The sequence below is a fragment of the Pseudonaja textilis genome, chromosome 1 (genome assembly GCF_049901715.1).
Source record: "Pseudonaja textilis isolate UNSWEBS1 chromosome 1, rPseTex1.2, whole genome shotgun sequence".
NCBI lineage: Eukaryota > Metazoa > Chordata > Lepidosauria > Squamata > Elapidae > Pseudonaja > Pseudonaja textilis.
Genome location: NC_141990.1, coordinates 307,728,828 through 307,756,360, shown reverse-complemented (window position 1 = coordinate 307,756,360; position 27,533 = coordinate 307,728,828). Strand labels below are relative to the sequence as shown.

The 27,533-nt window shown below is 37.4% G+C and overlaps 1 protein-coding gene across 1 annotated transcript; it reads right to left on the bottom strand.

Annotated features, from left to right (window-relative positions):
• Positions 1–609: 609 nt before the first annotated feature.
• On the bottom strand, positions 610–14,177 carry NAA30 (N-alpha-acetyltransferase 30, NatC catalytic subunit). The gene is made up of 5 exons (XM_026698693.2): positions 14,106–14,177; positions 13,070–13,969; positions 8,252–8,375; positions 7,423–7,478; positions 610–2,385 (listed from the first exon to the last, which is right to left on the bottom strand). The coding sequence occupies exons 2-5, from the start codon at positions 13,964–13,966 to the stop codon at positions 2,248–2,250; spliced, it is 1,215 nt and encodes a 404-aa protein (XP_026554478.2). The 5' UTR covers positions 13,967–13,969; positions 14,106–14,177; the 3' UTR covers positions 610–2,247.
• Between the last annotated feature and the right edge of the window lie 13,356 nt (positions 14,178–27,533).

Genomic DNA, 27,533 nt, shown 5'->3' with positions numbered 1-27,533 from the left:
TCTCCTCCTCCTCCTCGGTGGCTCTGGCACGAAGGTTGGGGTGGGCACTGGGCCGCATTACGAGGCGACCTGGGCCGCATGTGGCCCGTGGGCCGCGGGTTGGACAAGCCTGATCTAGAACATGGAAACTTTGTTAACTGGAATTAAAGAAGCACTGAAGGAATGAACACAAGAATTCTCCTGAAAACAATATTTAGGGGCATTCTCTTAATTTTTCTGGTTCACTTACAGAAAAAAAAAATCTAAGAAATTAAAAACGAAGTTTCCAATCTGGTGTTATCACAGGACTGTGCATCACAATTTAGCATTATTGCCCCATTCGGTAAACATTTCAATTCATTGCAAACTGGGCTTACCTGGTGGTTTAGAAGGACTTTCTTCAGTCTGACATGTTCCAGGTGGAGTAAATATCGCCAACTAGGAAGACTACACTACAGCTAAAAATGGCATGGTTAAAGTATTTGATGGTACTCAGCATTCAATGATCTGCTCTTCAAGCGTGGTGCTGCAAACAGGGCAGAAAGTTGCTAAGAACTCAAATTCAACCATCGAGTGGATGAAAGAAAAAGGGGGAAGAAAGCTATACAAAATATATCAGGAGATAAGTGCCAGTTTTAAATTAAAATCCTTTATTTTTTTCCCAAATACAATTCACAACTTATACATAGTGGGGGAGATGCTCAGACTGTGCAAAATAAGGATGGCCTTCCTTTAAATTTGCTAAACTATCCAGAATGGGTGTTCATTTCCAAAGGGGGACTAGAGGTAAAGTCCTCTCAAATGTACAGTAACTTAAACCATTTTATAAAATAATCGATTGAACTTAACATATTACATAGTAAGGCAAACTTGAATTCTGAAGGGTTTCCTATCAATAGATGAATTTTTTCCCCATGAGTTGGGATCAATCTTATGTTTTGCTTTTATATATTATATACTAATGCTGTCATTGCTGAACTGCCAAAAAGAAGTGATTTGCTTTACATATTGCACTGACAGACAGAAGTACACAGTGTAACTGGTGAAAAAGAATACAAGCTCATTTAGATTTTAAAAAGAGGGAAGAACTCAAAACCAACCTTTGGACACTCCTGTCAAATGATTCAGAAAAAAAAATTAAAACTGCAAGAGATCTGGCTTTTCTAAAATAGAAAATAAAGTGAAAGCAGCTAAAGAACAAACATGGTATTGCAGTTTGAAGTTCATTTTCAAGAACTGAAGACCAAAGCAGTTTTAAAACATGGAAGATAAGCATGAGTCCAAGCAGAATTTAAAGTCATTTAACTGTTTAAAAATAATGGTTCTTTAGCTATTCTAGTGATAATTCAAATTAAATAAAAGTTAACCCAGATTACATTAATTTGTTGTTTGCTTTTTAAAAAGATCCCCCTCTCTCTTTAAAGGAAAAAGTGCATCAGACTCCCTTTTAGCAGCTACTCAAAATTGTTCTAAAAAATAGCTTAGACTTCTTACTGTAAAACAAGGGCTTCTTAAGCTCTCACATGGGAGTTCTGTCCAAATGATAAATGAAATAATTTATTATCAAATCCAGAATTTAAATAAAAGCCATTCTTGCAAAGACAAAAAAAAATCAAGAAAAGAAAGCATGCACTCAAATTAGCAGTGGAGACAAATATACGTGTTTCTACAGGCACTGGCAGACGCAATTTGTTACCGTTACTCGATGTAACACACACCCCACCCTACAATACATTTTTTTTCATCCACTAATCACTGAGGTACCAATATTTAAGAATGGAAACTTCAATATTGAAAAATAAAACCTAAAGTTGAAGTAAATTTTTATTTTCCCCAGGGAAAAAAAAACTATGGTGAGATTTGTATGAAATGTTAGTATACTTATAGAATTTTACAATTACATTGGCTTTTCTTTCTCTCTTAAAACAAAAAAAATGTGTTCTGTGTACACAGGTTCTTGATAAAATGTTCACCATTTATATAACAGAAGTCAGTAGACTTGCAAATGAAAAGAGGAGCTCTTGGCTACCTATTGGCACATCTTCCTGGTTACCAAGAGGATTTGAAGTCTGAAACAACCTGTTGTAAATTCAGAACAAGATGCGCCATGCCACACAGTGCAACAATTTAGGTGCAATGCTCGATGAGACACTCACAAAGAAGAGCTGTATGGAAGTTATTATGTCCAACTGCAAAGCAATTCCACACAAATTGCATTGAATGCAAAAGATGCTGCTGCCATGTTTGTTGAGAAGAAAAGTCCTCCAATTAACGTAGCCAAAGTTTAAGACGCAATGCATCAACTCCATTTAAATAGTATCTGAACAACCTCTTGTCTCGCACAAAGCCAAGATTTTCATAAAGTTTCAATGCAGACTTGTTCGTGATCTCAGTCTCCAGGACAACCTACAAAATAAGACATGTTTTTCAACAAGGTGTTTTTTTTGGGGCGGAGGGTCTGCTTTTTAATTTATTTGCAGGACTTATATGGCTGCCTAGGCTCATGTAGATTTTAGGCAGTTTGCAAACCATAAAAATACAAATAGAAATATGCTTTCCACCCAAGTGCCAGATCAAATGGTCCCCAACTCAATAGTAGTCCAACGCTTGAGTTCCTAGCCAAGTTGAATTGCATATGAAGGTGAAAGCAAGCTTGTTGATCAAATGTTATAGTACAGCTTGCAATTATTTATGTTTACAAGTTCCCTAACATTAAAAAGACATTCCATAAGATTCTTGAACTGATCCAGGATCCGAGAGGTTGCTCTCTTTTAGTGTTTTACTATCAACAATCCTTAGAAGGGATCCTGATGTCATATATTTATGTTATTAAGGTATTAACAAATCATGTGCTAATGATGCTTATATGCTATTTTGGAAGAATTAGCCTTCTGAAAATCGGGATATAAATAAGAAAATAAATTATAAGCAATCTAGTTAGCTCACTATACTCTCAGCTTAATTTTCCACACTTACACTAGTTAATGACTGCAATAAAATTGATTTAATTGCCTAATGTCTTGTGAGGATAAAAATGGAGAGAAGGGAGGAAGCAGTTTGCATGCTGTCCTGAGTTCTTCAAAGAAAGTTAGGGGTAAAGATAATATAATTAAAAGAATAATTTTAGCATATACGAACTTGCAGGGTCAGGTTTCTAAAACAAAGAAAGATCCTGCATTTTTTCCAATTATGGAATATAATCATTCTTTTTATGCATTTGTAAGACTTTGCCTTGAATACTATGTAAAATTCTGGAATCACACTATTAAGAATTAAAACAGATCAGTAACAGATTCAGGAAAGAGCAATGCTGATGATCAGAAGATGTAGAAACCTAATTTCTATAAAGAAAGATTAAAGATTAGATTTAAACTTGAGAAAACAGGAATGAAGGGAAATATGATGGCACTCTTCAAATACCTGAAAAGTATTTTTATTTTTATCATGTTATTTATTTTTAGAAGATTAAATCAGGTTTCTGGAGTTCAGGAGATGAAATAATGAATTCAAGTCACAGAAGGCTGATTCTGATTAAATATTGGAACAAAACACCAATCATAAGAACAGTTCAATTGTGGAACTATGTACCCAGAAAAATAGATTTTCTTCTTTAGATACTTTCAGGTGAAAGCTAAATAGCCATCTATGAGGGAATTTGGATTCTTCCAGTAAGAGATATAACTTTATGATTTAAATGTTCTATTCTAAAACTATAATTCTATGAATGTAGAATATTTGGTCTGATACCAACTATAAACAATGGTTGGTAATGACCTGACTCTCTTATGGAGCTTATAGACAGGATTGAAAAATTACATCTGATGTGAAAACAATAGGATCAGGGATCTTTTGATTGAGGAGATTTTATTGGTGCATATTTGGGTTGCTTCATGTTTAGATTGCTGCACTTGTCTTCTTGGAGACATTCATAATTCTTCTTTCCCCCAAAGTCCCCCTGAATAGTCTTCTTTCAAGTCCAGGGTTATGGTGTCTTGGAATCAGCAGTTTCCTTTCCTTGATTGCTAACATGGCATTTTGAAGAATTGAAAAAAAAATTATTTACATGGGAACGAAGTAATTCACCTGATTCTTATTAAGATTGGTAGCTTTCAGGTTAGTATTTATTTTATATTAATCAAAATAAATAGTTATGGATGTATGTGGGTTCTGCAGTTTCTTGGTGTGTTCTGTTAAATCCACATGGTGGTTGGTTACATTTGAATTGTTTTAGCTATAATCACTTTTTTTGTTCGGTTAATAGAGCCGTGAACTAAATTCTAACTATAGTGTTTTTCTTTGACTATTACATATTAGTTGATAAAGTTGCATAATAAATAATAAGTGTCAGATTTGTTGCCATATACTTGTCGGTCACAAATTCAAACCCATTGTATTGATTATATTTAATCTTTCCATAAATTTGTGCAAAAACCTTACAGGAAAATAGTAACAGGCCTATGAAGAATGGTACATTTCAACTTTGAGAAGCTTGTGCAGTGTGTAATGGTGTGTGGGAATCACCTTGGGAGATGGAGGAAGAACTACAGAGTAGATAATTGTCGCGCAAAAGCTATCTCAGCTCAAAGAAACAAAAGGGGACGAGAAAGCATTTTAAAAGGTACCTCTCCTTGTTTTCTGGAAAGTAAAATTAAAGGAGGGGAAAAATACTTTCAAACGTGCAATAAGGTGATGTTAGTATACATGGTTTGTGCTTCTTGTCTGGACTATCTCAAAGAGCTGACACCATACAGTTTCAGATTGGCAGATGTTTCTGATGTTTGATTGCCACGGCCTGAGATATTCAGTATCTTTGACAGAAGAATCAGTGCAATGACAAAGGGTAATGATGAAAGTGAGCCTCCTTGAAAGATTCCTCTTGATAGTAACCTCTCCCAATCTATTGCTATTGACTAGCAACAGTGTCTTCCATTGTGCCATTAATCTTTGTACAAATCTTCTGATGTTTCTACTGACTCCTCTTATTTCTTGGCACTTGATTATTCAATCATGTGGTAGGGAATCAAATGTCTTCCTTATAATCAAGCCATGCTACATTCAAGTTGGATTTCCTTCTTTTGCAGTTTTCCAGAATCATCTTGTCAATTAGGAGTTGATCTTTTGTTGCTCTGCTGTTGGAGTAGTTTCCTTTCTGCTCAGGTGGAAAGAGCTTATTTTTATATAGATGCTGCTGGATTGCATCAGCTACCACACTAGTTAGCAATTTAAAAATTTGCTGTTAAGCAGGTAATTGCCTGTAGCTGTCTGGTGCTGCCCTTTCTGCTGGATTTTTCAGGTAGGTTATCCCAGATGTTAATAACTCTTCAATTTTACTTTCTTGCAGTACATTGTTAAACTGTTTGGCAACAAGTGGGTATAAACAAATCAAAAGTTTCAACCAAAATCTATGCAATTCATCTTCACCTGATGCTGACAATTCTTGATCTTCTTTGCCCTTTTCTCTACCATTTCTGCTGTTATTACAAGTTCTTTCATTTCATCTTTTTTATTCTTATCCACCTTCTTTACCCAAGCTGTGTTCTTGCTATATTTCTTTGAGTTCAAAGAATATATTCACTCAAAACTGCAGTTTCTTCCTTATCAGGTGCTGATTGATTCACTGAGGTATCTCCATTAATGGACTGATAGAAACATTTCTGATTGGATTAAAATCAGAGGTTCTACCTATAATTTTCAATTCAAATTTTGTATTTGCTAATTTTATTGGCTGTTATTTGCTACTTTATTATTTCCAGTGTCCTCTAAGCTTCGTGGTTTCTAAGTGGTATTTCTTGATTAGGTATTATTTAGTGCAGTGGTCACCAACCGGTGGGCTGCGGCCCACTGGTGGTCCACAAGAAAATTTTGGTGGTCTGCAGAGAAATGTCATCCCCAGACCACCACCCAAAGCAGTTAATCCAGGCTGTGCGGGAGCACAATGGCCCACGGGAATCCTCCCTGCCCACTCACTCCTTACCTGGCAAACTTGCCTGCTAAGTTGCTATTCCCCAGATTATCAGCTCTTTTGCTGTGCCGGGAGATTTAGATTAGCTAGAAAGCAGGAAATCATTGGATTTCTTGCTTTCTAGCTAATCTTTAGATCCTCAGCTCTGCTTAAAACTTCGCTTAGGACTGAAGATTCTATTATTCAGTGAAGACTCAGATAGCTGATGGCAGAAACACATTATGAGTTTGGTGGCCCCTGAAGTCCAAAAGGTTGGCGACCCCCGATTTAGTGTTCTTGTTTTTCAGTTTTTTTTTTCTTTCATCTGCTCTAACATACTTGAATCTGATCTCAATTTGCTAATCTTATTTTCCAACCTGATCTTTTGTTTTGGTGGTGCACTTTTTTTTCTTTGTTGATTTTGCATCCCAGGGATTACAGTTACAACTGTAGATGTACTGTTGGTTTGTTTCATGCAGTGAGCTGGTGCTTATATTTAATATTACAGCATTGGCATCTTTTAATGCTTATGCTAGCTGTTTCTTTGGAACAAGCTTCAATGCAGGCAACTTTATTATGTTGTTTTTGTGCTGTTCTAGATTCTCAGTTATTCTTCTAGTTCTTTAGTTAGCGGGCTTTGTTCCTTCTGAGGCAGGATAAAGGGTGCCTGGTTTCCAAATGAAAACAATTCTATAGCTGTGCTAGTTTTGTCTAACTGCCAACTCCCCTTAGTTTGCATTTATAGTCTGATTTACTTCTGGCAAGGATTTGATTTCTTTGTACTGGGTAGACTTTTGCAATTCTTCCAATTCTGCTTCTGTGAATACTTTATTTCATATTATAAAATGATGTTGATCTGCTGAGCCTCTGTTCTATTATTTCTGGATGTTGTTCTTTCCAGAACTGGTGCACTCATTTCAAAAAACCTCTTGTTGGACTTAAACTGTAATAACATACCATTATTTCTTTGTTTTTCAATCACTATATATTTGTGGCAGGTAAACACCTTTCCTTCCAGTAGTTCTGCAGCTGCTAGCCCTGGTTGCTCAGCCAACAGTCCTGAGTCCTGTCGTTTATTTTTCACCAGATGTCCAGGAAATCCAACACCTAGCATGGTCTTGTTGACCCAGGTGGCAACAGAACTAGTATGGGTTTCTGTAATTTACATGCTATCTCATTTTCATGTACTATATCCCCAAAGTACCATAACTTTTTAGTATACTATGCAAGCTCAAATCATTACTTTAGGTCACTTGTATTACTATCTAGATTTGTTTAGGGTTTTTGCTCATGTATTTGCTCATGTATGTATCAGATTTCATGTATTTTTCTGTGCAGCTCAAAGAAGTCCAATTTATTCTTTGGAGTCCCAAAAAACATTGTTTTTCTGAATATATTTTACTTAAACTGAAGCCTTGCTTACATAGTAAACTGCATTTGGAAGTACAGCCTTCAAGTGAAGCAAAGGAGAAAAACAAAGTTTCTTCAAACAAAATAATTACCTCATCACAATCTCCTTCTACCATGGCGTAAATAGCTTTCTTAACCAAGTTTGTACCTGGAATACAAATGAAAAAAAAACAAAAAATTTAAACTTCAGGTACAAATTATTACAATATGAACTAGTCTGTATCCTGATCTTCCAACACATGTATAATTTAAGAAGTAACAATTAGTAATACGATAGTCTACACATTTTAAACAAAATTGTCTCATAAGGGAAAGGAAAGGCAATCCAAACACCAATGTATTTTACATTAAGTATAAATGAGATATCATGGCACAACATTCAAAGATCTTATTTATGATTATTCTTTAGCACTGACTTACAAAAATTTGCATAGCAGTTTCCAGAGGCAGTTTCACTTAGCCTGCCACAACATAGTGTACTGTAAAGTTAAGGGAACCAATGGGGTACAGAATAATAAAATCATACATATTTCTTTCCTTTAATAGGTTAAATTTCTGTCCCCAGTTTCCTTTTAACCTGTGAATGTCGTATATACAGGGGTGGCTCACAAGAGAAAGCAGCCAACCTAAAGAGAATGTATTTCCCAACTATGAGGCATGTTTGTCTTGTCAACATCACTGCAGCAGAAGTATATGAATAGGGTCGGTGATGAGTTCAAAGTGGATATCCCCAGAATAAGGACTCATGAGCTGCACATAAGTATATGACAATAGCAGAGTGCTTCATTTTAAAAATTACTGATTAAAGTAATTGCCACAAAGAAAGGCAATGGTATGCAAAAATATTTACCTCAAAGCAATAGCTAACTGAAAGTATATTACTTTCAGAAAGCTTCAAAAAGATGCAACTGCTATTCTTACCTATGCCTTTTCTTCTGTATTTGGAATCCACCGCTAACATGGCTATATAACCTCTACGAAACATCTTTTTGTGCATGTCCAACTTGCAGACGATTGCACCTACGCACTCATCACCTACCATTGCCTTAAAAACAAAACAAAAACCAAACAAAACACATCTTGTAGGTTAAGGCTAACACACAGTGCCATAAAATCACCATTTTATAGACACATTTTTAAAAAAGATCCCATCTTGGAAATTCCCCAAAAGTTTACTTAATTAGTTTCTTAGAAAAGTAACATCATACTCATTGGCTTGGATGTTAAGCTGTATGAGAACAAATATCTGTCCAGACACATGCAATAGTGTATTAATTTGCTATCATAAAGGGCTAATAGTAAATAAGAAACTACTCCAGAATGGGTAGATGCATCTTTTATGTATGGACCGATAGCACTCAGGGTGCCTTTCTTCTCTTTGCTTTTTTTAGTCTATGCTATTTAAGAAAGCTTCACAAATCTTCTAGGGGGCTTGTGTAAGAGGCACACAAGTTAGGAAGCTGTGCAAACTACCTTCTGTTTATAATATTTAGTACTCTAAACATTATCTTTAGCTTGTTTGGCCTGGATCTTACACAGTATTTTATCCAGTATCTCAGTGTAGTTTGAATTATTCTTCAGTGACACTTTTCTGTTCTTTGAGAATGGATCTCTTATTTTTATGAGGAACAGAATTATTAAATTCTAAGTAGAAAGTACATAACTGAAATACTGATCAATCACCAATTCAAATAGGAGCTATGTTAGAGTTGAAATAACTGAAACATGAAAAAAGAAAAAGCCTTTGTAATTTCAACAGTTAAACGTTATGAAATGTAGATCAATTTTAAAATGTAATTTTTAGTGAGCACATTTTTAAATTTTAGGTTTCATAAAGTTATTTCTGACAAATCCATTGCATGGTTCTTTTATACATCGATGTTGTAAGATATATATACTTTTATCTATATTTTACAATTGTTAGTTTCACAATATGTTTCTCTTGCTGGCAGATCTGACAAAAAATACTAACATCAATTTTTATCCTCCTATAAAAATGCATAACTTAGAATGCTGAAATTGGAAAAAGAATTTTTAAAAAATGTCATAAATCCTGACAAAATATATTGAATCTAGTTACAGCTGTAGGTGACATTTTAGCTTGAAACCCAACTTTCATTTTTTTCTGATCTACTTTTTGCATTAGGTGCATGCAGTATGATCAAGAAACATATACATAGTCAACCTGTATGATTAATATGATTATGCTAGCATTCAAGGTAAGCACTGCAGATGTTTATTTACACAATATAATGCTTACAGAACTGATTGTTGTAAAGGAGCATCTTTCTCATACCATGAGTCAAGATTATTGGCCAAGTTTCATGCAAGTCAAGAATAAAAACTTTATTCTGGAATCTCATTCTCAAGTGTCAGAATCCGTATTTTCACCTAAAAATTAAGCTAGGTCTAAGTTGTGTAGGTTAATTATATCTGATAAATTAAAGAAATGAGCATTATTAGATTCAGATTAGAACAAACTTAGACTGATCCTGCAATAATTTCTGATAGACAGAAAGGGCAGTGAAGCAGCAATAATAACTGGAAAGATCAATGCCTGAGTATTCCAAACCAGTATTATGATAATCTATTCCTATTCTTGTGAGTGATCAGTATCAGATCCTGGGAAATCAAGAGGATTTTTTTCTGTCCTTCGGAGAAGGCAATTCTAAAAAAAGCATTTTGGTTAAAGCAGTTTGGAATTGCTTCCTAAATATTTTCTAGACATTCCAATTTATATACCTCACTACCCAAATTGAATAAAGTAAGGTATATACTACAGACTTCACCTACCGCTTCTTGGCTTATGTTTGTCAATGCACCTTCAAGTACTTAGCTTTTTTATTTTTATTTTTTTGAAGGTACATTAACTATAATTTATTCCATTATCCCAGACACAGAAAAACACTGCAGGCAAATCCATGAATGAGGGGGAAATCGCATATGTCATGTAAAAATCAGAGTAAATCAATAATGCAAACAGAGCAGACTGATTTCAGATTTGTCAGATTTGCTTTTGTATACCAAAAGGTATGCATTTAGAATTAAAGAAGTGAGGAACTGTGTTCCATTTAGTTCCAGGGAGTACCCTTTAGGACTTTTACTTCTTCTATTCCAGTGAGTATATCTGGGAGAGTAACTTTCCAAGTATTCTAAAATCCTTAAAATTTAAAATCAAAGCTAGCTATTCAAATACTAAAATAATACCAATACTATTACCAATGTAATACACATGTTACTGCCAATATAATATCAATACTAAGCAAGGTTTGAATAATGATTAATCCAAATATGTGGATGTTCTTGTCCTTTCCGATTATGTTAAAATCCTTAAGAGTTAAAATCAAAGCTAGCTATTCAAATCCTAAAATACCAATATATTAATCAAACGTTTGAATAATGTTTAATCCAGATAACATGAGGATGTTCCTGAGCAATCAAAAGGTAAATAAATCCTAGTTGCCTTGAAAGTAATTTTGAAAGGAAAACTTGGCCTAATTTGCAGGCAATCTATAAGGTCTCCTCATATCATAGGGATATTGATATTTTCACAAAACATGTTCTTCATAATATGTGGAAAACAATAATTTTGAGCAGCAACACACTATATTCCTCCATATTACATCCTGGTTGATGATAGTCCCTACTTAAAAGGAAACCCAGAAGGATAAGTTGCAGCTTTGCTTAACAGAACTTATAGAAGTAACCCTTCCAGTTCTTAATTAACTGCAATGCTACTGTGTTAACCTTTAACACCCTTCAATACTAGAATATTCATTAATAATCCAACACATCAAGATAACACTGTTGAACACTTTGAAGGTAAACACACATTACTATATCCCCTACACTCATATTAAACTAATAAGAATAGGACTGGCATAATGTTTCTCAGTTATTTTCTAAGTTTTTGTTATATAGACAAACATATATAACCATTTGTAAAGGGTTTTTTTTGTCAAGTCATTTTTTGTTTTTAAAAAGTCAAGACTATATTTAAAAATAAAAATAAAGTTTGTTACATTTCCAACTACTATTTTTGTAGTATTGAAATATTGTACAGCAAGTACTGAAAGTATGCTAGTACTGAAATATTGTACAGCAAAGTTTGGATTTCTGAATTGCTTTTCTATGAGACAGCATAGGGAAAAATTGTAAACTTTTCTGTACGGTCTAAGCCAGTCATTGCTTAGCCTGTCTATTCATTAGCTAAACAAACAGAAATATAGAAATAGGCCTTTCTTATTCTTACATAATTGATACCTATTTTTATTATTTTGCAAAAGGGAAAATAGATTTCAAATGAAAGCTGTAATCTGGACATAGCTCATCCATCCAGGACAAGAGTTTCCCCAAGGAGATGCCCCTTATAAGCATTTATTTATATTACACTGATGTATTACTGATGTATTTCATTTTCTCATGCCATCCTATCTTTATCCCATTCAGGCAAGTTTTCGTGTTTATTGTTCCTTTTGCCTTTGCTTCAACACCTCAAATATCCTCAGAAAGTTAAAACTTGTTAGTAGCTCGTAGGCATCTGATAAAGTAGAACTAAGTCCATGTATTTTATCATTTCTCTGAAAAGATCAAATGAACTTACTAGATTTTCTCATGCTGAAAATTTTAAAAATGATTGTATTAAGAGCCTGTAGACATTAGACAAGTCAAACCATTAGGAACTTTTCTTTTGATTTGTAAAATATTTTAGAGATATCTTAAGAGAAGTGACTTTCAAGTAAATATACTCTTTTTTTCCATTGCTTGTATGATAGAGTTTTAAAAGGAAGGCTGCCTAACCTGATATTTGACTAAGTAGATAGCAGTTTAGTCTGCTAATAAGTAATAAGAAACACTAAATATAATTATCTTTTTAAAAAGAAATATTTAATGTAGTATGGTAGAATCATTTAAGAAAGCCTCCCTTTTTTCCTTTCAAACTACCCTCTCCTTACAATTATGGTTCAAGATCTATGCTCACCTTTTTATGGGAGAATGAACTGCTTTCTGTATATAGAATCATGTCTATTTAAGACATACAATTTGGTAAGAGGCATGTTGCACATAACATGTAGGCTTTCATCTCTGAAAATAAGTTGCAATTTAAATTTTATACAATAACATTAAAATTACATAAATGGTACCAAGTTAAAATTGAATACTGTGAAGTACCAAGAAATATTCATATTTAAAATTTCCAAAATGAGTTTTTCAGAAGCATTGTAAGATTGTATTAATCCTAATTTACTTCTCAAACATTTGCTCTGTAAATAAAAAACTTTGTACAAATTTCAACTCAAATGTTTTCTAAGACATTACTACTTCTGATTTAACTGAGCAGACTTTGATACAGCAAACTCTAAAAACAAATGACAATATAACTCAGCATCCCCAAACCATTTAAAAATAAGCATATGCAATTCCAAATTCACCAAGCACAATTCAATTTCCTTTATCTTGGGAACAAAATTATAGAGAGATTGGTCTTCAGTTTACACTGTACATGTGGGCAAAGTTTATGAATAATTCTGCATAATTCAAACTACACTCACACAATTACCTAGTTTGTGTATGATTTATTTCACAATTTGACTACTGGTGAATGACAGATGTGAGAATTTTGCTTACCCTATTAACTTTCTCCATATCACCTACTGCTGTCCATCCATCTCCAACACTCTTCCTTTTACCCTTCAACCTTGCAACACATTTTTAATCATGTCTGCACCCCCAACTTACCAAAAAGCAAAGCTGAGGCCAGTTGTGGATAAAATACCTATAAGTGTAAATGGAGTAGGGTTCAGACAGATCTTTGGTGATCAGTCTCATGATGTCTGGCATCTGTAGCTCGGACTCGTATCGGACATATCGTATTGTGAGGTCCCCTTTCTCCTCCTTCACTTGCTGGGGGGTCCAGGGAGTGTCTGTATGGGGACCCAAGGAGCATTTTTGCAAACTGCAGGTAGAGGCCAAGGATCTCGAGAGAAGTAGCAAGGACTCCTCTTCCCTTTCCAACTCCTGGTCCTCGCTTTCCTCCAACTCTCCTCCCCCAACCAGCCCATTCCTGTCCCCAGCAGAGGGAGCAGAAGCATCATAGTGGTGATGGTGGTGTTGCTGCTGCTGCTGCTGCTGCTGTTGGGACTGTGCAGTCCTTGCCTGGGGGCAAGGGACCTGGTGGTGGTTGCTGAGTGAAGATGGACTTGTCTCCCGTTCCCCTCCCTGGCAGGGATGCTGGGGCTCCTGCCCGTGTCCCATTGTTTTGCCAGGGCCAGCGGTGATGGTGGGCTTGCTGTTCTTCTTGCTATTGGGCGGACACTGGTTCTCGTTGCTGTTGCTTAAAACCTTGTCCTTCAGGGAGCTTCGCAAGTGCCGCAAGTCCGAACCAGCGATGAGCCCGTTGAGCTGATGGTAGTGGCGATGCGGCTGGCAAACGCGGCGGCGGGGCAGGCTCCCCTCCCGCATGCCTTCCTCCTCAGCTTCCTCCTCCTCCCTGCAGGAACGCCTTCCTCCTTCCTCTTCGTCCTCCTCTTCCTCCTCCTCCTCTTCAGCAGTTCCCGGAAAGGGAGAAAGGAGCGCAGCGGCGGCTCCCGGCGGCGAAGCGAGGAGGCTGCTAGGCCCGGGCGGTACCTCGGCCATGTCCTGAGGGGACCAAAAGGAAGGAGGGAAGCGAAGAGAGAAAGAGTGAAAGTGTAAGAAGAAAACGCCCAACTCTTCCCTCTTCCTTTTCCATTCACACAAACCCACCCGCGTGTTCCCTCTTCCTCCTCCTCCTCACCCCAAAGTCCCTTCAGCAGCAGCCGCGGCACCTCCCGCTCCCTTTCTCCACTCCTCCTCATCCAGCGGCCGTAAAGCGCGACTAGGTTTCCTGTCAGGCCTGGCCGCCGCGGCTCCAGAATCAGGGAGGAGGCGCGACACTTCGCGTCGTTTTACTTTATGATTAGGCCCGAGGAAAGACTGAGGGAGAGGAAGGAGAAAGGGGTCAGAGGCGTGGCTTCTCACGAGCTCCTTTCCCTCCGAGGCGACCGCGCGCGACATTTGATTGCAGCTCGCTTTACGGCTGGCCTTGCCGCTAGGGGTGGTACTGTATTGCTACTGGCTCCATTCCGCTTGCGGTGGTAGTCAGAAAACTCTATGGTCAGAAAAAGGGAGAACGAGACCGAACTTGTGGTTACCTTCCTGTAATGGAAGGCTCTGGCGACATCGGCGGAGCGGCGCAAGCGCACATTGTTATGAAGCGGCGACTAGGCGGGAACAAACTTGAGTGAGGCGGCTGTGGAGGAGCGAGTTCTGAGAGGCATTTTCGACCAGACAAGGACTGGAGTATATCACCAAAGCAGCCTGTACAGCAGGGACTTTTTAAGGGGAGGCCGGTTGTGCCTTACTTATGGAGGAAGGCTCCTCCCGTTCCCCGAAATATAGTCAGCATTTTTCAAAGTTGGCAACTTTTAAGATGTGTGGACTACAACTCCCAGAGTCCCCAAGCCAGCATTCTGGTAATTGAAGCCCTCACATCTTAAAAGTTGTTAACTTCGCTAAACCCTGTATTGCAGTGACCAGATTCTTCAAATGAATCAGTTGAAACATGCAAAATTATTTCCATATTTTGGGTATGGTCACTCATTCCAGCTTCATCAGATAAAACTGAGGAGATGCCACTCGGATGAACAGAGCCAGTTTGGTGCAACTGTGAAAGGCACCAGTCTAGTGATTTTTAGCTGGGTGCCTTTAGGGCAATCCTTGTCTCTGAGCCCTGGGGGGTGGGGTGGGGTGGGGAGAGAGACAGTGACAAACTACACCTGCAAATGTTGCCAATTTTCTTGGGACCTGTTCCTGTAGGGGCCTGTTCCTGTAGTCACCAGGAATCAATGTAATTGGAAGCACCAGGAGAAATGGTGGTTGTGGAGGACCGTTCAGATATACAATCTGTGCTCAAATCTGTCTGTCCAATTTGCAGGTGTATGAACCAGATATTTCATAAAATATTTGAGGTAAATCATTTGGTTTAACCTGCCTGTAGCATGTTTCCTCTAAGGAGAAATGACTGATGGCGTTTGCTGAAGTGATAAGATCTACATTCAATGGATTTGGAGAGTTGAGATGAGGAAATTTGGCCTGTTCGGTAAATTTATTTGCGATTAAGTCCCCGTTTCCTTCATTTGATTCTTATTTCCACTGAAATATCCAAACCAGGTGACTGTCATGAATATTAAGACTACAATTTTCCTGTGGGTTTGGAAGCTACCAGTTAGGAGAAAGCTACCTACCTGTTTTTCGCTCCTTTTATATAATCCTGAGATTTGCAAAATGTTTACTGCATTGTTGAGATAGTCCAAGTAATACACAGGCCATTTTGTGTGTGGGGTTTTTTCCTAAGAAAGCTTCATCTGTTCAGCTTGGAATGGCCATGTTCTTTCAGTCTGAAGTCATAAAGGTGGCAGTGATGTCAGAAATAACCTCTTGGGTGAGGTCAGCGATATTGTGCATAAAGGACTAGGAATACAGAGTTCAGGTATGGAATTCACTCCATCAGATGGTGGCAATGACCACTAAATTAGATAGGTTAAAAAAAAAAAGCCTAGATAGGTTCATGGACTGAAATTTATCAACAGCTAATCTTGGTAGCAGTTCACTGCTACTAAATAATTGTTATCATATATTAAATACCAGCTGCTGGAGAGCGATGGAAAGCATATTTCAACTAGCTATGTTTGTAAGTTGTCTCATGGCATCTAATATGCCCCTGTGTGAAACAAAGATGGGCTAAATAGGCACTTGAAATGATTCAGTGATGTTAATCTTATGCTCAGAGTAATGCAAGCCCATTTGAAACATGTACATTTTCTGTGGTGCACAACAAATGATGCTTGCTAAGTTGAATTATCATTAATATTTAGTTTGGCATTTAAAAGACACTTGTAAGCTTGAACTCATTATAAATTAATATTTCAATATTAATATTTTGAGGCTGCCTAACCAAAACAACAATTTAGAAGAATAAGGAAGAACACATTAACAGAAATAATACAGCTGACAAGAAGACCAACCTCAAAATGTAAAAAAACCAATATCATCACAATCTCCAAAAATGGGGGGAGGCTTGAACACTATCCTAACCCAAGACTTGGGAGAACAGATAGGTTTTTAACGATTTATGAAAAATCAGAAGTGGGAGTAGTATGTATCTCTGGGCGGATATCATTCCAGGGGACAGGGACCATCACTGAGAAGGTATGCTTCTTAAGTACTGCAAAATTACATTTCTTAATCGACACACCTTGAGAATGCCCTCACCTCTCATTGAATGGATGGAAACCTACAGAAATAGCCCCTCAAGTAGCCTGATGCTGTGCAAATTATTTTTTGTTTTTCTCTCTCAGGCATGGCCTCAGTGGTTTAAAAGAATCATTAGCATTCTAAAAAAATAACCTCTTCTCATATGAGCCATTTGTACAGCTGGAGGTTTTGTAGCTAATATGTTTGCTTAAGTGTACCTCTTCCAATGCCCAGACCATAGAAATGGAATTGGAGTTTTAGAATATGGTGTTTTAACAAATAAATTTCGCCAGGGGGCAATGTTGCATAGGATTCTTTGCATCATTTTCATTCATGGATCAGAAACATGATTTACCTGTCTGGATTATTTGTTTTTAGATCATTTTGTGTATTTTGTCCATAGATACGCTAAGTTGGATTGACTGTTCTAGACAGAGGCAGCTACATTTTGCCTCCTCTGTTCTGGCTTTGGTAGAACTGGGAGCTATAATAGTCATTTTACAGTATACAAGCCACTCCTAATGGCATAATTTTGGAAATTGCTGTAGCATGTATGTTTTCCATTGCCATTTACTGGGTTTTTCGCCCCAGCTGATGGCAGCCACAAAATTGAGAACTGGACTCCTTATCATGCATTGCCAACATTGCTGTTGTGGCACTAGTCAGGAAAAGAGCTTGTGTGGTGTTAGTTGTTTATACCTAGGCTAATCATGTCTTTTTTCAAAACATGAGCCAGGAGGGAAAGCAGCCCACTAACTGCTATTTGGAAAACATGGGAAAGGGCTGAGGCAGTTTATAAGGTGCAAAAGAAATAGCAATTCAGTAACTGGAATTTAGACATTTTCTACAGAATTGCAGAGGAAATACATTGCAAAGCTGCACTCTGTCAGTGGGAAAGAACCACTAGTTTGGCTCAAAAGAACAGCAAAAAAACCCCAAAAACCCTTTCAAATAAGTAGTGTTTGATAAAGAAGGAAAATGTAATCAAAACATTTCAACAACTGTGATTCAAGAATAAATTCTATGTAGAAATAATGCTCAAACTCTCTTGTGTTTCATTTTTTCCTTTATTCCTGGGTAATAAAGTATTAGACTTTTTCTTTTCAGCTGGCTGACTAGTTTCCATCCGGCCTTTGTTTCTGCAACTGTCAGATTAGTGAAAACTAACTCATACATGAGAGCACAGATATCCTTGCACAGCAATGAAATTCTGGACAAAAAATAACACAGTACCTGGAGTACAAGTGTGTCATCGTTCACAATTCAAATCCTGAAATGCTCTGGCAATGTGCCCTGTATGGATAGGCCTTAACTTATGACCACAGTTGAGCCCAAAATTTATGTTGCTAAGTGAAATTTGTTACGTGAGTTTTCCCCCATTTTAGGACTTTTCTTGACACATTTGTGAAGTGAATCCCTGCAGTTGTTAAATTAGTAACACGGTTGTGAAGTGAATATGACTTCTCCATTGACTTTGCTTGTCAAAAGGTTGTAAAAGTTGATCACATGACCCCGGGACACTGCAACTGTCATAAATGTGAGTCAGTTGTCAAGCATCCAAATGTAAATCACGTGACCAAGGGGATGCTGCAATGGTCAGTGTGTGAAAAATGGTCGTAAGTTACTTTTTTCGGTGCTGTTGTAACTGAACAGCCACAAAGCAAACTATTGTTAGTCGAGGACTACCTGTATTACTGCAATTGTACAATAGTACAGTATTCTCCCTGACCTATATTTTATATATATATATATATATATATATATATATATATATATATATATGTTTTCTTAAGTTTTCTGGGTACTTACATGTATGGCATTCAGAAGCCTGATGATGGCAGATGAGATTCTGCTGAAACATTGCTACAACTTTAAAAGCTCAGAAGTCTGATGATGGCAGATAAGATTCTGCCGAAACGTTGCTACAACTTTAAAAGCACAACTACAATGACGTGGGAAAATACCCGAACAAAGCTGAATACCAATAGCTAAAATGAAGATGATGGTTTATATTTTGCATATGTGTTAATACTTTTTCTTTATTATTTATTTTTGTAGCTACCCAAAGTTACACTGTTTGAAAGGGACTTATGAATCTAAACAAAATAAATCACAGTAGATCTTCATCTTACAACAGGATTTCTCAAACTGAGGTGTACTTCCCTTGGATCCTCCCTTTGTTACTTTGTTACAATAAATCCACCTTTGCCAAAGTTTCATTGATTTCATTGTTCATTTGTGTTCATTTTTCAGTTGGGACTTTTAGGAAATGTATATAAATTAAATTTACACTAAAAGGAGATGTGATGACAAGAAGTTTAGGAGCCTCTGACTTATCCTGAAGTTGACTTTAGCATGATTCATCCTGAAATATTTTTAATTGGGAAAGGTGAGCTGCATTGCCATAAACCCAGTCAATGTGTGCCTGAATATCTTGTGAAGTACTGGGGAATCACCATCCCACATATTCTCAAGGCAGTGCACATTCTCTTGTTCGTGGACCGAAACAGGATACAGGTATTCCTCCACTTATGACCACAGTTGGGACTGGAATGTCCATTGCTAGTCACTGTAATTGTAAATAGAATTGGACCCAATATTATGACAATTTTTACAGTAGTAGTTACCATTACTACTGTGTTAAGTGAATCACACGGTTGTACTTCCCCCAGCTTAGTGTTGTCTGCAAATTTTACCCCTTCATCTAAATCATATGTGAAGATGTTGAAGAGTACAGGGCCTAGTATAGAACCTTGTGGTACCCCACTTCCCTCCATGACAATGTAGTTCCATTGAGGATTACACATAAGAGGGCTGTTGGTCAGCCCGTTACGAATCCATCTGATCCACAATTTTGTATGTAGTAGGACAAGAAATACATCAGAGTTCATTAGTTACTACAAAAAGTTGTTTTAAATTTGGCCGGACTTCACTGTGTTTGTCTGTTGGTCTGAAAACTTGACTGATGGTAAATCTGGATTTGATACATGATTCTGAGAATCTAGATCCTTTAGGACCAAGGGAGTTGTAACTAGTGTAAAATGGATGAATGAAACAATGATGCAAACTAAATAATGAATTAACAAATTAATATGTGGAAGAGCATGAAACCAAATATGTGTAAGCTGGCAGCGGAGCACTCAAGAATTCCATGTAACGGCAGTTGCCTATTCTTGTAACAACAGACAAATAAACAATAATACTTCTAAAACCTGTATTACCATGCCGATTTTCTTTCAGCCATTTAAAAACCTGTGGATCTTATATTGCAAAAATGAACTGAGAAGAGAAGGGACCTGTTTGGCTTCTGTCTCTGTTGTGTTTCTATGGCAATGCAGAGCCAGGAAACACGATCTGTTGTTACTTTTTTCTTTTTTGGTAAAAGCTATTTGTTTACTTTTGAATGAGATCCAGACTCACTCCAGCTGTTCATAAGCGATTACGATTTCTGTGAGGAAGAGAAATCGTTAGCCTATATTCCCATTCTGTGCAGAAACGGCAGGCTTATGTACCACGCTGTTCTGTGTTCAACTGTGTTTTCATTTTGATATAATACAGCTCTTGGCTGAGTGGAGCTGTCCAAAAGCACAACAAAAAGCCCCAGCCAACTGGAGCGAATCTTTGGTGACAAACAATTTGTATTGAGCACATTGGGCAATTTGTTCTGAGCAGTGTGTGGTACAACTGTAGATCATCCAGCATCCTGCCTGGATCTCAGATAGTCAACTGGGCTTAGAATGTACCATTTCAAATCACAGGATGGAATGCTTCCTCATGCTAAGAGGTAACTAAAACTTAGCACTCAGGCTCAAGAAAAGCTTTTCTGGATCAGGTTCATAGTCCACCCTGTCCAGTGTTTTGTATCACACAGTGTCTTATTAAAGGCATTCTAGTAGCACAGACTCAACATGTACAAACATGTTCTGACAGCTTTTTCTGCTGTGTCCCCATGAAGTTGTCATGTCATTTTTGGCTCATGAACAAGATGGGCTTCAGTTACCCTCAGCTTAATAGCAATAGAGATATTACAGAGTCAGCATATTGCCCCCAACAATCTGGGTCCTCATTTTATTGACCTCGGAAGAATGGAAGATTGAGTCAACATTGAGCCAGTCAGAGTCGAACTGTTGGCAGTCAGCATAATTAGCCTGAAATACTGCATTCTAACCACTGCACCACCATGGCTTCTCTTAAATAATGTTCCTTCCATTAATTTCAAAAGTTTTATCAGCAACTACAATATGTGTACACGTTGTTATATTTTGCCACCCATTCTGTCAGAGGGAAAGTCAACTGAGCTCCTGCAGATGGAGTCACAGAGATTGTGATAGCTCATTTCTACTAAGTCCCCTTGAAACCCCATCTGCTTGAAACCCCGCCTCCCATCAATCTAATCTTCCATGGGCGTTGTGAAAGGCAAATAAACTTCCTTGCTATTACTCAGAATAGCATTACACTGTAACCATGATGTGACCATGAAATAATACACTAATTAAACATAACTTACTTAAATAATGCAACTGGAATTATAGCTTAAAATCATTGTGACTCTTTATTTGAAACAAACATCCTACAGAAGCCTGAAATCAGTATTTTTGTTTTTTTATGAAGAAAGGTAAGGAAAGTAAACAAAATTGTAAATAAAAATACTAGCTGATAATGCCTGGGGAAGTAAAAATAAAAAGATAAGAAGGCAATTGTGGTGCATATTAAAAAGGGGCAGAGCTTTATTTAGGTAGTCATGACTGGTTTTTGATATTTTTGTCCATCCTTCCACAGACACACCAGAGGCTAGTTACGATTTAGGTGTGTTTATGATGGAATGCAATTTGCAAAGAGAAAAATACAAGAAGTCCACAAATAACAGAATATAGTCTTGCAGCCAGGCCTGTCCATTTCTGCTGTAGCAATTATGATTGGTAGATGTTTTTCTCACAATGTGCAAAATAAGAAGGAATAATTCCTTTGCCTCACAGATCCTTCACATATAACATCAAGACAGCACCGTTTGGCAGTGAATCAGAATAGAAGAAGAATAGGAATCAGCAGTGGAGGCCTTTTACAATTTTCTGTAGATGACACTTCAACTCAGCAGTGGAGAAAATCTCTGCAGTGTGGTGAACATGAATAGGAAAACATTTGTTCATCCTCCTTCCAAATAGTAGAACTTTTATAGATCAGTCACTGGAGCTCTTATGAAGTCCTCTGATCCTGAAGTTGATGAGAAGATCCCAAGAGAGTCTTAAGATGAACCTTTGGAGGCAACAGGCTGTTGGCACCTTTAAGTGTTGAGTCAGTCTCACTGCAGGTAGCCATTGATTCAGATAGAAAAAGTCAGAGCTTGACTTTGTGAGAGATGATTCCCCTTACCATAAGCAAATTAAAAAAATTCAGACTCAACCTGTCTGTTTGGAACAGCCTCTTCTTAATAAATGAGGCTAATAAATAGCATAGTATTTGTAATCAGAACTAGCTCTTTTTGTTCATGGCCCTATATATAGGGGAAATATCCCTAGCTAAGCAGCTTATCTAACATTTAGCAGTTGGGCAGGAGTAAAGAAGGCACATGAAAATAATACCAAGGGACAAATATTATCAAATATAGTTAACTTGACTTACATTTCACTACAATTGGAGAGTACATGCAAGGCAAAGATTTCACACAAAAATAGTTTGTGGGGGATTTCAAAGACAGATCCAGCAATATCACATGAACATGCTGGGTCTAGGTTGGTAGTGGATCTATTAGGAGAAAATGGGTATCATGTCAGGGTCCTAGTTAGCTTGATGTCTTTTATCTCTGTTCTGCTTATACTCTATAAGCTAAGGGTCTTCAAACTTGGCAAATTTAAGACTTGTGGACTTCAACTCCCAGAATTCCTGAGCTACCATGACTGGAGGAGGAATTCTGGGAGTTGAAGTCCACAAGTCTTAAAGCTGTCAAGTTTGAAGACCTGCTATAAGCCATGCTGGGTGCGTTTTGGCTGAAGAGACAGGTGAAAATACAGTGGTACCTCATCCTTAATCGGTTCTGGGAGGTGTGATGAGTACCAAAAACAATGAGTACCAAACGATTTTTTCCCATAAGGAATAATGTAGTGAGTCATAAAGCAGCCAATATCGGCATGTTCTAGCTTGTGCATTGAGTACCAAACAAATGATGTGTACTGGGACAAAATGTTCATGTCAAAATGTGTTGAGCACCAAATTCAATGAGTTTCAAAGCAGTTGAGTACTAGTATTATTTTGTACAAACAAAATAATACTAGTTAATACTAGACATAATGCCGTTACTCCACTAACATCTTTTATTTCTCTTATAATATTTCATTGAACAGGATGCCTCATCACATGGCATGCCAACATCAGATTGAGTATGGCTCTGCCTTCTTGGGGTTACATACTTCACAATACCAAGAAATAACATGATTCATGCACAACAAGATAGGGAAGACATGTGGTTTTGCAAGCTGTGTCTTTGGTGGCATCTGGACAAAAGATAACAAAAGATAATTAACTAGTAGAAGGTGATGCTTTATGAGGAACTAAAGAAGGGCTACTTCAAAAATTCCCATGAATTTTAAAGTACTTTTGCATAGAAAAACTTACTGTAGGATACAATTCCTGATGAATTGTATCCTACGAAACTGCTGGCTTAAGTTGTCACCTAATGGCAAAGCCAGCTTTGCTAAAACCCTATATTTAAGTCCTACAATTCTGAAAGTCCCAGCAGCTCACAAAGGGAACCATTTCAAAGGAAATACAAGACCTTCAGCATCTCCTGCTGCACATTATCATTTTATTTTCCTGCTAGTGGGAAACATGCCATATTTGCATTTTTGAGCCTGAATAGTTCTAATTTCCTGGTTTTTAATTGCAGAAGCTCAAGAGGAACATTTACTTTGTTTTCACTGAGCGGTTACACAATTATTCCCTTTCAGATACTATGTGGACCATGAACTCTAATAGGTTAGGTTTTGTTAATACAATTTGGCAGAGGTATTTACATGAAAACAGAAATCTAATGAAATTTTTAAATGAGTACATTGGTAACATAAAGTAATTACTTTTTGAGGGGTAGAGAGACCCTAAATTCATTAAACTTTTTCTGAATTAGTAAAGTGATTTACTAAAGAAGCTGGGAAACAAAGGATCTAGTTTGTTATTAATATGCTGCATTTTTCTAGTGGAACCTGAATGAAGGTCTCTATGTGGCATATATCTGAGCATCTATATGCTGGCTTACAAAATAGAGATCCTAGCTAACAGAAGGCCATAAGCGTGCTTGGAACAATGCTAAATTTTGTTTGCATTTCTGATGCACTGGCCAAAGCTATCACAGAACTGACTTCTTACCACCAATAACTTATCATTAATGGAGAATACTTGATAGACCAAAGCTCTAATGGATGACAAGAGATCTTTGGACCCATCTGCTGGTGATCATGGCATGTGGATATTTGGAATGTAAAGAGAATAAATGATAAACAGCATTAATGAACAGGTGAAAAGAAATACAGAAAAATAGATAGCTTGTGAGCCTATCAAATTAAGAGAAAGAAAAAGGATATAACAGATTTGAATAGATGATCTGCTCTTGGTGAAGTTGATTAATACATGCAGGGAAGTGAAAATGCGGCTTTAGTTTATGAAGGAAAGATTTAAATTGTAGAATATATGGCAGGTGTGAACTGTGAGAAAAATATTGGGGGACAGGAGGAAGAGCTGCATGCAGGGCAATTGTCAGGCAAGAGATATCTCAGCCCACAGAAGAATGGAGATGGAAAAAACATCTTAGAAGTGACTGTCCTATTTTTCTAGGAAGTAAAGGTAAGAGAAGGGAGAAGTGTTTTCAGACTTGCACGATTCTGTTACAATAAAAGTAGCATTATTGGTTACCTGTCTGGTCTGCCTTGAAGGACTAACAAGATCATATGGTGGTATTTATTTCAAAGTCTCTTGAATAAGAAATTAAACATTCTGTTCATTTCTATACATGGCAATGGATATACATCTAAAAGCACAACCGATTAATAAAAAGTTTTTAATGAAAAAATAGTGAACATTATAAACTCAGGGAGCAACAATATATGTGGGACAGACTGGGTTTTTTGGTGTCAAACATCCATCCTGGGAAAAATACATATCTAGAAGAAATTGAAAGAAGTGAAAAATAAGACTGAAAGTAGCATGTAAGAAGCTAAAGTATGAATTTGTGATGGAATGTTTGGATGACCTTGGGGAACAATGGGAAAAGATGCTGCCTAGGGAACAATCAGACAAGGGGCAGTGGCTCTCAGTGGCTTAATGGTCAGAGAAAAAAAATCTTAGGAAGGACCCACCCTAATGGATCACACAGTTAAAAGTGGTGGCAAGAAGCTTATATTTTTCAGACCTTCAAGATTCTGTTTACGTAAAATTTTACAAGAAAGGAACAATAAAGTAGAATTAGCTCATTTAGTAGCATTTCCCCTCTGGTTTATTGGGAGGACTGACAGAGTCCTACATGATATTAACAGATTAATCTCCCAACAGAAGCCATGGAAAATGGACATAAAAAAAGAGGATGTAGGAGCAGCCTGGAAGCAAGTGAAAAGAATTTTGTTATAGAGCGCCACAGAAATAGGAAATATAAAAAGGATGGAGTGAAAGCAGATGTAGATGAGAAAGATGCATGTAAGAGAATTTCAAATGTGAAAGTGTTCTTCGGGCTAGAGAAGAACACGAAGGCTGAATGAAGGCTTTTTAAGAACTTCATTATACTTTTCCCAGTACAGATATCTAGCTTCTTTTTTTCTCCCAAGTGTCCTTTGTGAGTGCAATTTGAGTTGGATTGGTTGAAACCAGTTACAGTGAGTAGGCTTTTGGTCAAGTAACCAGGTCCTTCAGCTTGGGTTTACTTATCCCTTTAAATTCCACAAATTCTATTGTGAGCTTGAACTCTTGCATCTGGTGAGAGACCAGACTTATGATTATTTGTGGAATTTCATTTATGACATTACATTTGTGGAATTTAAAGGAATAAATTTGGGACAAGCTTGGCTTTTAAGCCATGGGATCTTTTGTTTCCAAGCATGCTGTCATCAAACTGTGAGACAGAGTAGCTTTAAGCTCCAAGTCAAGCCCCAAACTTAGCCCTAAGCAAAGGGGCTCCAGTCAGTGGTGGGATTCAAAAATTTTTTACTACTGGTTCTGTGGGCATGGCTTGGTGGGCGTGGCAAGGGAAGAATACTGTAAAGTCTTCAGTCAGAGAGGCCATTTGCCGGTTCTCCAAACTACTTAAAATTTCTGCTACCAGTTCTCCAGAACTGGTCAGAACCTGCTGAATACCACCTCTGGCTGCAGTGCTGAGCATGAAACTGAGTTCCCGAGCCAAGATCCAAGAGGATTTTAACCAGATAGGATTTGAGCAGTTGTATGCTATTGGTATTGAACTTGCTTTGATGTTGCCCTTGCTTCCTCAATATTATTTTTTTAGCCTTTTTCTGTTCTCCTCCATTTGAGCCAGTTTGGTTTAATGGTTAAGACACCAAGCTAGAAATCAGGAGACTGTGAGTTCTAGTTCCACCAAAGTCAGCGGGGTGAGTTTGGGCCTGTCATTTATCTCACCCCAACCAATCTCACAGGGTTGCTGCTGTTGAAAAAACAGGAGGAGGAAGGGGCATTAGATATATTTGCCACCTTGAATTATTTATAAAAAATATAAAGGCTGGATTAAAACTTTCTAAAAATAAATAAATACATTTTCCCACACTTCCCTCCCCCCCCTTTTTTTGTCCTAAGAGTTTGAGTATGGTAGTGTGACATAGTCATGCTGGACATAGTCAAGGTCTTTAAAAAAATCCTAGAGAGAAATAAATTAGCCAGTTACAGATGCAGTAGCATCCCACAAAAGGCTGGTTGTGGTCATACAGCTGTCTTCTTACTGCTGTCTGGGAATGCTGGCATGAATGTGGATGAGGTAGGACTGGATTGGTCCATCTGACCCCCTGCAGCTGTTATAGGAGGCTGGGAAATTTGGGGTTACCCTCTGTGAATTTTCTGACAGAGCAGAATGGCTGTGTTGCTCTGGTGCTTTTCAAGGGGAGAAAGCTGAGTTGGTTGCTTGGCACCAATACAACTTTAAGAAGACCAGAGAGAGAGTGTTCTGGTCTGGCCACCATTGTGCCAGTCCAACTTCTCTTAAAGTATGGAGAACTCTTTGAGCTGGTAGCAGCAGCTGGCTTACTGCCCCACGGTTGCAAAAATAAAATAAAATGGGATGACCAGAAGTCTGAACAATGTGTATCTACCGGAAAAAAAAGCAATTGCAAAAAAATGTTACTGAAGAAAGCAAGAAACAGGTAAGCTGTAAAAAGGGCAGATAAAATGCAGAAATTTTTTGATTGATTAAAAAAAAAAGGTTTGGAAGTGAGTAAAGGTGAAACAAGTACTGATAAACAAGGGCTCATCACCAAAATAAACAGAATTAAAAATAGGGGCAGTTACATGAGTTGGATTGAAACTGGAGTGAAAGTATGCTAGAACATAGTTTTGAGATTTATATAGAATTAATAATGATACATCAAAGACTAGAAGTATGTCAAATGATGTATTTTTTTTAATGTCCAAGATGAAACTGATGAAAGGAAATCATAAATACTGTACTGCAAGAATGTCGCAAAATAATTGTTAAATAATTGTTTACAAAGGGGGTTGTGAAGTTGCTATCAGTGGAGAAATTGTATCTGCTTGCAAGTGTTTTGTTTATGGAGGTGACTTGCTTTGTGACGGGTTCAACATCTGCGTGAAGAATGCATCGGAGCGTGATGATTGGAAGAATGCCATGTTGTTCCTATATGCAAAGGGATACATGCAAAACATACATGCAAAAATGAGAGGAGTATTAGTTTTTTAAGTGTGCCTTGGACATATGTCAGGATTCTGGCAG

Excerpts from the sequence above, each read along its gene's own strand:
- NAA30 (XM_026698693.2), bottom strand. The coding sequence starts at position 13,966 with ATGGCCGAGGTACCGCCCGGGCCTAGCAGCCTCCTCGCTTCGCCGCCG. Across the intron at positions 7,479-8,251 it reads ATACAGAAGAAAAGGCATAG|GTACAAACTTGGTTAAGAAA; the intron begins GTAAGAATAGCA and ends TTTGTATTCCAG. Across the intron at positions 2,386-7,422 it reads TAGAAGGAGATTGTGATGAG|GTTGTCCTGGAGACTGAGAT; the intron begins GTAATTATTTTG and ends CTTATTTTGTAG.